General features: G+C 37.0%; 1 protein-coding gene across 1 annotated transcript; it reads left to right on the top strand.

Annotated features, from left to right (window-relative positions):
• Positions 1 to 3093: 3093 nt before the first annotated feature.
• On the top strand, positions 3094 to 7812 carry rgs18 (regulator of G protein signaling 18). The gene is made up of 5 exons (XM_067474891.1): positions 3094 to 3329; positions 3839 to 3943; positions 4125 to 4186; positions 4694 to 4860; positions 6265 to 7812. Exons 1-5 carry the CDS (start codon positions 3208 to 3210, stop codon positions 6517 to 6519), a joined length of 711 nt encoding a protein of 236 aa, XP_067330992.1. The 5' UTR covers positions 3094 to 3207; the 3' UTR covers positions 6520 to 7812.
• Positions 7813 to 11105: the final 3293 nt, after the last annotated feature.

The raw sequence follows: 11105 nt of genomic DNA, 5'->3' as shown, positions 1-11105 counted from the left end.
ATGTAGGTGCGCGCAATAATTCAAAGCTGATGCCATTAACTAGATTGTATAATATATTTATAATATATTCAGCAAAAGTTCTTCAAGTTGTCTGCCCTGGTTTGAATAACTGTGCCATCTTGGGAAAGATCAAGGCCTTATCAATGCCTGGCCTCTCCGCTGAGGACCCAAAAGTCTTTGTCTTTGTCACGCCTGCCGTGTCCCATTTTTAGATGAAAGCAATCCCACTGAGACGGATTGTTCGTTTGCTATTTGAATACAAGAAAACAAAGAGAATATTGAAAATTATTCTACATTTTCACAAAATTTCAAACCTTAACTTTGTTTCTATGTTTGCATGTGGTTTCCTTTGTCTCTCTATCTCTGCCTTTTTCTCTCTCTCCTTGTCTGTGTGTCTGTGGTATCTTGCTGGTTCAGTATTACTCTGACATGTTTTGAATCCATTTTTTCTTGCCTTACCTTGCTGTGTTTTCACCGAAATGACAAAATGTGCAGACATACCAGGCACACTAGGCCTACATGAACAGATGTTTTCAGGCAGGAAGTAACAACACCCCTCCTTCCACCCACACCCATGTCAGCACTTTGCAGTTTCAACTCCATCACTTCCCCTTTCACCAAGCAACATCCATAATGTGCCCATAAAGATCGATTTGCATTTTATCACTACCACAGATGTACAGTTCTGTTTGCAGATGCAGTGATACATGAACCAAAGCAGGAAAAGTACACATTTGACGTTAACAAACATAAATCAACCGCAAATCATGTGATTTCATACTAGTGTGATTGTTGTGCGCAGCAAAATTATTTGCTTAGTTCAGGGACACTGTCACAGGGAGAACTGGTTCAGGCCTGGTTGTGTCTGAGTTAAACTGCTTTTACAGACACTTCTCTCTTGGCACTAAATGCAGAAGAACAGTCATCTTCCTGTTGTCTTTCACCTTTTGCTGACAACACAATGTTTTAATTATGCTCAATTTTAACTGTAAATGGGCATATTATTTCAAAAGGATCAACCTCAAAAATCCTCATCTTTTGTGCCCAGCTGACATGAACACCTTTATGGCTCTGTGTGTGTGTTGATCGTGCTGGTTCTCTCATCTGGTTGACAGGAGGCAAATACATACTGCAAAACTAAACTGCTTTCAATGATTCAGCAGACCAGTTTGCCTGAAGGGAAAATATACTATAGCAGCAGTTTAACTGGCCACTGAGCTGTAGTTTCATACACATGATTTGTCTCTTTTAATCAATAGGAGCTGTTTTTAATATTTGTGTAGTTTCTGTGGGACCTATGTGTTTGTGTGTGTATGTGTGTGTATGTGTGTGCACGTGTATATATGTGTGTGTGTGGAGTGTATCTACTGTAATTGTGTGACAGCCAGGAACTCAAATCTTCCCATATTTTTCGATCCTTCCTCCTGTCTATGAATTGTTAATGAACTGAGATATATGTTACATTTTGACTCAAGTTGAAATGTTTTCACCATCAACGATGAATTCCCACCCATTCACACATGTTTTACATGCGCTTCAAATATACCAGTCTGATCACACTGTGGTGTGGAGACATCCACAGATTATATGACCCCAGTCATGGATGATCATATGTAGGTTTCAACATACTGTGAGAACTCCACATTCATCCTTTATTACTTGTTTTAGTATTCCTCATGACAATGTAACAGTGCAGAGCTTGACATTTACTTTTTTGTTTTTGTGGTAGGTTATCTTAAAAATTCTTCAACATTTCTGCTCTGCATGCTCTACCACTTTTACCACTTCTCAACATAGCTATATGTATAAAGTTGTGAAGTGGAATGGGACACCAGTCCAGTTTTATATGATGTACAGGGTGATTGTAGTGCCATATTTTATTATGAGAAATCATATTTCATCCATAAGGAAAGGCTAAAAAATACTACAATGCCCATGGTCACCATTACCATGGAGAAGAGGACAGTCAGAGGCTCACAACACAGCTGTTACTATTGAAGCTACGAACAAGGAATGGTCATTGTTAAATTCCTCAAAATTGAATGGTAAATTAATTTAACGTGTATATTGTATTTCGTATATTCGCTTAAAAACTGTTAGCTTTAATCCGCCAGTAGCGGCACATGTGACGCACATTTAAGCTTTGGGACTGGACACTGTAGTTACCATCTACCTCAAAGAATTTATTCCTCACTCAAGCTTGTCATTTTAACGTTTTATCAATGTAGACCTGATTTAAAATGCAGGTGTTGTATTTTTACACTGTTATTTGAACCTATTGAGTTTCATGCTAATCAAAGTTGGCTTGAAATATGAATTCCACCAAAAACATTAAATTATGATTTTCACAATCGTGACTTTTATTCTCCAAGTATGTGAACTAGGCTTAGGGTTTAAATGCTTGTGTAAGTTGAGTATTCAAGGACCAGGTTATCTTGAAGTTATGACTTGTTTATTGGCGTTGGCATGCTGTTTTTCTTTCCAAACTTTATGCATCTCTTTGCTGTCAGTCTCTCTCAAACAGAGACATCACATTTGTCTCCATCTGCCCCTGAACACACCTATTCCCTGTTGCTTTCCATTGTGTCACATTAAGTTTGTCTTTCTCCATTAACGCTCTGCGCCAACACATTTTATTATTCACTACACTTCATTCTTCCCATCTCTGCAGTATCTGGCCTTGCTGTTGGTGCAAGTGGAATTCTCACACTTAAAGAAGAAATTTGCTAACAAACTGATTGCATCAACTACATAATCGAATTGCAGCAGTGAAAGTGCACACACACAGTACAGAATCCACAAATTCTTGTTAGGTTACCTGGGTTATTAGATCATATGTACTTTATTACATTGTATCATAACTTGTTGTAAATGTATCCTAAAAATCACGACAAGATATGACCTGATGAAAACCCAGACAGACAAACAAACAAAACAAAACTGTGAATAAGCACAGCCAGCTGTCTCGTTCAAACTTCTAAGTAAACAGTTGACAGGATGCTAAACCCAGGGGGTTTTCTCTGTTACTGATGAAGCTGTTAGCTGTAAGTGGTTACACTATAACAGGAAGTAGAGCAAAAGGTATGGGAAATGAAATGTGAGCAGGGTTTATAAAAGATGAGATGGCTCATCGAATGATGGGTTAATTTTTTTTCAGAGAGCTATTTGTGGCCTGCCGCCTTGCACGCCAGATAGACACAGAACAGCATGGAGACGCTTCTTTTTCTATTTCCTCAATTCAACTACATGGCCCCGAAGGAGGAAGCATATTTCAAAATGCTTGGTCCAGAAGACTTGCAGGCACCAAAGATGAAGGACGATACTAGCAGGTTGGTGTGTAAATAGCAGTTTTTAATAGTTGCTTGTGTGTTGATAGTTTTATAATTCACATGAGTGCACTGTGCATTGATAAAGGCAAATATGTGAAATCTGGGGAGTGTAACTTTAATCATGAGAAAAGAGATTGAGCAACAGTTATTTTTTTCTAGATAGATTAGTCTCAATTTACTAAAGAGCGACTTGACATTGAGATCGGTGATGTTTTTATAGCATATACAGTAATAATTTGGGCGAATGTGACTAAAAAGCCACAACTCTATGTAAGACCCGTTGAAGCTGCTGTCCTCCATCTTCTGGCTTTTTGTGAACCATGTGTGCACACGTAACTTGGCTTAAAATTTAGGTTGTGTTGTACAACAGCGATGTGCAATCTCTGGCATGTTATGTAAGCCACTTTTGAAATGTGTCTACAAGAAGAAATTCTCTGATAAGTTGCTGAATTGGTAAACAGTGTTATAGCTGGTGGTGGAACTTGATATATATTCTCTATTGTTTGCAGACAGAAAGACAAGGAAAGGAAGAGCCGACTGAGCCTTTTCCTCACCAAATCAGGCTCTCATGAAAATGTCAGTCCTCATAAAAAGACAAATGCAACATCCAGCAAGTGAGTTTAAATCCAATAATTATATATAAAGGCAATGTTATTTTGGACATGTTCATTTTCCAGTTCCATCCATGACTCATTACACATTAGAGAAACATGGAATTTACACATCTCATGATGATCCAAACATTTCATGCTGACTAGATCTCTTTCTCTCTCTCTCTTTTTTTTTCTTTTGCAGCATCTCAACAGAAGTAGCGTTGCAATGGAGTGACTCGTTTGAAGAACTGCTAAAACACCCAGGTCAGATTAATTTACCGAACCTCACAAAACCATTGTGTGAAACTGCTGTCCAGCACAGTGTCTTCTCATACTGTATCAAACTGTTGCTCCATTTGAATTGCAAAGTGTTAGAGTGCTAGAGGCAAGCAATAGTTAATAAAGAGAGAAGAGAGAGTTTCACTACATTTTTCAGTGTTTGTTAGCTGAGTTAGAAATACAGAAACTGTGCAACTTCCTCATAATAACAAAGGCTGCACTTTAATGCCAAACTGAAAACACCGTAGGCCACTAAATAGGATAATTTGTTAAGGTTTGAAATAGTTAATGCAATTCCGTAATGATAGCAATACTGTCTAAAGTATAATAAAGCTGTTGGAGTTTCTTTTATAATTGTAAGTAAGTTTCTTTGGGATGAGGAAGTTGTAGAAAGTGTATTCGTCCTTAATACATTTTTTAAGCTCAACTTATGTGACTGTAAGTGTCCCTCTGTTAACTAACATTCTTTTTGTGACTGTTTCTCTACATCAGATGGAGTAGAAACCTTTTCTCAGTTCCTCAGGACAGAGTTCAGTGAAGAAAACATTGAGTTCTGGTTGGCCTGTGAAGAATACAAGACTATTGATTCTGAGACGAAGCTGCTGTCCAAAGCCAAATGTATTTATTCAGTATTTATTGAATCTGAAGCACCCAAAGAGGTATGGAATGGTATGTTTATTTAATAAAGGCTGTATAGATGTAAAGTTGCAAAACTTGCTATAAAGTGTAGTTGCAAAGGCTCAAACAACCGTTGAGACATAGCATTTTCTGTGGCTGTGGTAGGTTTCAAATATTTATGTCACTACATTAATATCATTAGTGGGCGAATGCTGAAGAGCTGCATAGTCATGAGCCTGCAGGATGTTGACCTTTGTAAACAGTTGTCAGGAGCTGCAGCTCGCTAGTGCACATAGTGCAAGCACCACTGCAAAGCAGGTCGGGTTATTTCTGTATGAGACAGCTTTGGTCTTAAACGTTTCCATTCCGCTTACAAAGATGGTGCGACCACCATCAGGGCCTAGAGCAGTTTTGACCGTTATAGTGCATGTGTCTGGTTTGAGGTTTTAGAGGTTCCTCTGCAGAATGCGAGAGATAGAGAGTCACCCACACACTTTCAGTTCGATGAATGTACATGTGAATATGAAAGATGCTGCAGGAACATGAAAGCTTATACCAGTTCGAGAGAGATCCAAGTGTAAATGAACGTGAGCTCCAATACTGATGTTATAGATACTTCATATTTAGTATATTTTGACAGCCGTGTCTTTCACGATTATTTTTAGTGCTGTAAACAAAGCTTCCTAAATGTAAGTTATTCAAAGAAAACATTCTTGTTTAAAACAATTCACAGTCTACAACTTTCCTTGTCTTTATAAGTGTTTTTAAATAAACAACTAATTTAAAAAATTAAGCGCCAGAAAATTAATGTTGTTATCTGTTATGATATCCAGGAAGCTGATGTGTGTTGTTGATTGCTGTTACAAACCTTAATATAATATTATGACCTCAGTGTTTTACCATCATCTGTTGCTTACAAAAACAAAGAATCTCCCCTCATCAATAACCTTGTAGCACAGTCCATAACATCTCACCCTGATCTATTACAAAATGAAGAGGCTCATAAATGTAACATGGTTTGCATGGTTGTAGCTTTACAAAAGACAAATCAAAGTGCACCAAGATGGGCTTGTCTCTTGAGGTAAAACTACTGTAAGCACTGTCAAGCATCCTTACAGTTTGAATCCTACTTTATGTTTCATGTCATGTGTGTAACATTTTAAAACATGCAGGTGTTGATTTCTTTATTTTACACTGCTTCTCACTGTGGATTTTGGGGTTGTCCCATTCTAATTTTCACTATATGATGTAGCAAAAACAAATCTACTCCATTTTCAACAGCACTGTTCTAAACATTAGTTAGATTTACAATAAATATAGATAACTTACACATTTAGATTGAGAGAAGAGTGTTTATCATAACATGCTACAGAGTAAATGTATCTGATGAGTCACGGCTGTCATTCAGTATAATTTTTCATCACATCCTATTTCCTTTCACTCAGGTCAACATTGACTACAACACCAAGATGGCCATTCAGAAGAGCATAGCCCAACCTACACGGAGCTGTTTTGAAGCAGCTCAGACGAAAATCTACAGCCTGATGAAAAGGGACTGCTACCCCAGATTCCTTCAATCTGAGATTTATCTGCGTCTCACTAGGAGGAAAGGTCCCGGAGCCACCATGTTTCGCAGGAGATCACGCTCCTGTGTATTCAATGAGAGAGGCGAAGCCACAATGGATCCATCGGGGTGGTAGTTGTGTAGTAGCTAACTCTGTTCATTATATAGGAGATAATCTATGATTTGAAGCATAACTGTTGAAATCCAACGTGTGCTGCTGAGGCTTATTATGCACATGGTTGCTTCTGCAGAGTGTGTTACAATCACTGGGGTCACAGTGCTTTATCCCAGATGCAATGTAAAGAAATAACTGTAACGAAATGCACATATTTTTGTTCTTGCAAAGAGGTAAAGAAGAAGACTGATGTCACTTTTATGTGGATAAAAACTGGAACATGGGGAAACAGCCAATCTATCAGCACTTCTAAAGCTCACAAATGACGTGTCATCTATTTATGTTTAATCTGTTCAAAAAGCAAAGAGCAAAAAGGACATGTTACTTCCTGGAGTCTTTGGCGGCCATATTTAAAGCAGTTTAGTCAATTGCTCTCGTCTTTTCACCAGTAGGTTAAGCAAACTGGCTAATCTCTACCATACACATATACTCAAAGAAATTACTATTGTAACTTTTAGCAAGAAATAATTTATTAAGGAAGGTTTGGAGACCATCTCATCAAAGCCATGTGTTTTGTTTTGTTTTTTGACAAAAATGGACAACCTCTGGCCAATCAGAATTGAGTGCTGCCTGTGGCTGCAGTATGAAACCAGAGTATTCTACAGCACATCCTATCAATTCTCTTTTCCAGAGGCACTGCACTGCTTGTAGAGTGAGCCTTTTTTGATGATTTCTATATTTTATCAAAGCTTTCAAATCTTGAATCACAATGGGATGTTTGGAGACAGAATCTAAGCTGAGGTGCCTCAAAGCTACTGGAAGTATCCTTCCATACTAAGGAAACTATTAAAAGTTCAGAGACATTACACTTCAGCAGCCTTGCCTCTAATTCAGCACCTTAATACAACCTTAATACAGTTGATATAAACATGCAAGAAAATTTTAGCCATTTTTACCATTACAATTCACAACTGCCTCCTGAAACTAACTCACATTGAAAACCTGCAGAAATAGCAACTGTAAAGCACTGAAACATTTTCATGAGAGATATGGATCTTTCCTTTCTGTTGTTAATTTATATCTATATATATATATATATATATATATATATATATCCTTTTCACACATAGGACACGCATCTATGTTTTTTAATACTAAATTACAATATTTCAATGATAACTGCATTTTTCAGTTTGCTAGCATCTAATATAATTTATCTATTACTATGATTATATGTGTTGAGTCACTGTTGTAAAATGTACATACCATAATGTGTGGAGTAACTCAAATAAACACTGTCTTATAAAATCTGTAGTAACGAGTTCTTAACTGTCATAATTTATTTTAAAGGACCAAATCTAAATGTGACAAATGGAGCTATAATTTGTGCATAATACACTGGTGGGGGAAAGTGTACCTCTCTATTCCAAATCACTGAAATATTAATAGACTTTATCAAGTCACACCACTCAAACACAGAATAATTCATGTTACTCTATATGTATGAATGATCTATGCATCTTACAAAGACAAATATGCATTAACTTGGAAACTGCCAGGGATTCCAACAAGTTTTCCCCCAAACCTTTAAAAAAAAATTCCTTTACACCGGTGTGCAAAACATAAAACCCAGTAGGCTGGTGTAGCTGATTAACACAGATATATCTAGTAGTCCTTTGAGAAACAAAGTCCATCACGGACCACATTATTATTATTATACAAAAATCTGAGTAGAATATCTCACATCTCACATTAATTATGTATCCATCTAGATGGCAGCTGCATGCGTATCCTGCAGTTCCTGCTGTCTTCTCACACAAATACCGGAGGAGGGGGAAACATAATGATGTGTTAACAAAGGTAGGAGCTCAGCTGCCCTGCCAAATTCATCACAGCTTAAGATTAGGTGCCCGCTAAGAATCTGCTGGCAGTTTTTTTTTTTTCTTTCCCATTGGTATTTAAATTTGTGACTCAGTCTGGGCTAAAAGCTTCTGAAATCATCCACAATTTAAAGATGTATTGTAAAACATGTGAAGGGAAACAAAAGAGTAAGAAAGCAGTTTGTCTGAAGATTAAAAAAAAAAACGATTTGTATGGTGTCTAATAGAGTTTTATACAGATTTTCTCAAACAAAGAGGGTTTCTTCTTAAAATATTCCTCAAATGAAGCCAACATCTGTAGTTTTGCAACCTTGGACTCCATTCTTTAAGCCTTTACATCACAGGTTCTAATTTTTTTGATACTAAACAGAATACAGTGCAGTTCAGGCAGAAGAGTGTATTCAGTTTGAAAATCTCAAGGTGAGAGTTTGTATGTTCAGTTTTAAACTTAATACTTCAACTGAAGGGTTCAAAACAGATTTTGAAGCCTTAATTTATACAGAAAAAAACATGAGTTCCTTTGATTTCCAAAGTATTGGCATGTCCATCAGTAAATAGATGGCAGCTTTGTGGAGGCTTTTCATTACATTATTAAAATGGTTTCTGCAGGCTGATGGCTGAATATCATTGTTGCCAATTATTTGACAAATGGTCTACATATGTCAGTTGTATTGGACAAACATTCTAATTAATTATTTTGTGGCATAAGTTATATGCCACATTCAATCACGGCAGCATGTGGTTATCTGGTTACAAGCTATTTATTAGTAGGAAGTAAAGATACAGTATAACAATACATTTTCCTTCTTTTTTGGAACACAATTTTTTGTATTGTTTTCACCAAGGTCAAGAAGGTTCTTAGCCAACAGTTTTGCTACTGTTTATTTGATTTGATATATTGTTTATTAAGCAGCAAGTAGGTACAAAAACAACAGAAGGTCACTTCAGGATCTCATACAAGTTGGGAGAAAGGAATTAGACAGGAGAAGAAATCAAACATTCAATTACTTTGATGGACATGAAGTTACCATGTTTTGGTTACACCTTCAAATCTTGACCTCTAACTGTGTAGTCAGGCCCTGAGCAGCTTCACCAGAAGACCCTGTTTATGTTTAAATAAATAAAGGAACAACAGCAAAAAGAAAAACAAATATTCAATGCTGTCAAAAATTACAGAGGCAGGTGGACACATGGGGGAGTACTGTGGGAGACCTCAAGAGGACTAGAGTGCCACCTTGTGTGTGGTGAAATGAATGCAACCTTGCAAAAAAAAGAGTAAACTGCTGTTCAAGAGGTGATATGCTTTACATTGCAGAATGAAATGGCATCACTGTATAAAAGCAAAATTAGGCTTTTCAGAGTTTCAGAGAATAACTTTTAATTTAAGAATGTGAAAGTCTAATTCACAACATCTTGGATTGTCTAAAACAAATGCAAAATGCACTCATCAGTAGAGCCCTCCTATAGTTCTTGGCTGTGCCTTTTTTGAAAAACAAATTCCTCAATCTGTTGCGTCCACATAAATGCAAATAAGGACAGCCCGGGTGTTTTCCATCGCCCATTGTTATTTACATTCTCGGTTTGTTCAGCCAATCATGTCTCCACCAGTGGTCAAGAAGGTCAGGACAAGTTAAAATGCTCTGAACATGCTTATTGTGATATATGTATTACAATTCACTGTGTGCAATGACCTGTCTGCAGCCTGTAGTCCCAAAACAGCACAGAACAGTCCTATACATATAGCTCATGATCATATGACTGAGCATTATGCCATACTCTGTTACTGTGCAGTGGCCAGTCAGACATAGTTTTCTTGTGTTGATCTTTGTTAAATCCCAATATGTAACTATGCAATATGGAAAAGTAACCTATGCTGCTTTAAACTGAAACGGAAAATTGCATATTGGAATTTATGTAGTTAATTACACTGCCGTGAATGTTTTTAGCATAAGCACTGGTAAATTTTCAGTGCATTTGTTTTTCTGAACTTCTCCAACTGAAACATTGCCACTAAGGTTGCTTTTGTATCTGCAATAAAAAACTATCCACCAGCTGACTGTTAGTACGTCAAGAGTGGCTTGAATCCAACTATTAGATGGATTGCCACTAGATTTGTGGTCCCCAGAGGAACAATGCTAATTATAATGGTGATCTCTTGAACTTTCCTCTACTGCCAGCAACAAGCATATTCAATTTGGTCAATGCAGATTAAAGTATTAATTTATCCTGTAACTGATCACAAAATGTACTGGTTGGATAGACACAAAATTTGGCATACAACAGACATACACATTCCACTGAGGATGAATCCTATTGACTTTGGAGAAGATGATTCACATGTTTTTGAGTGAAAAGTCTTATTAGCTGTACTTTTAGCTATTGGATAGTACAGACATTCAAATTCCCCTTAGGATGAATTACAATGAATGCAGTGATCTCTTCTCTACAGACATCTATTTATTTACTGCTTTGCTTTATTACAAAACTAACTAAAGTAATGACATTTAGTCAGCATCAGCTGTACTTTTTCTCTAGAACCGATTAGATGCTGGCAAGATTACACACAAAAAGGTAATGAAAATGTTAAGCATTTTCTCTGCTAAACAGTATTATGTTAGCATTGCTACATAATATTTGGCTTAAAGCACCATTGTTGTGCCTACTCTAAGTGTAGCCTCACACAGTTGCTACAACAGCTGGAAATTCTTCAGCTGTATTTGGACACAG

This window comes from Channa argus, chromosome 14 (assembly GCF_033026475.1).
Source record: "Channa argus isolate prfri chromosome 14, Channa argus male v1.0, whole genome shotgun sequence".
In the NCBI taxonomy this organism is placed as follows: domain Eukaryota; kingdom Metazoa; phylum Chordata; class Actinopteri; order Anabantiformes; family Channidae; genus Channa; species Channa argus.
This window is presented reverse-complemented; position numbering and strand designations above follow the sequence as displayed.

Coding starts and splice junctions, on each gene's coding strand:
- rgs18 (XM_067474891.1), top strand. CDS start 3,208: ATGGAGACGCTTCTTTTTCTATTTCCTCAATTCAACTACATGGCCCCG. Junction 3,330..3,838: donor ATGAAGGACGATACTAGCAG/GTTGGTGTGTAA, acceptor TATTGTTTGCAG/ACAGAAAGACAAGGAAAGGA. Junction 4,187..4,693: donor AGAACTGCTAAAACACCCAG/GTCAGATTAATT, acceptor TCTCTACATCAG/ATGGAGTAGAAACCTTTTCT.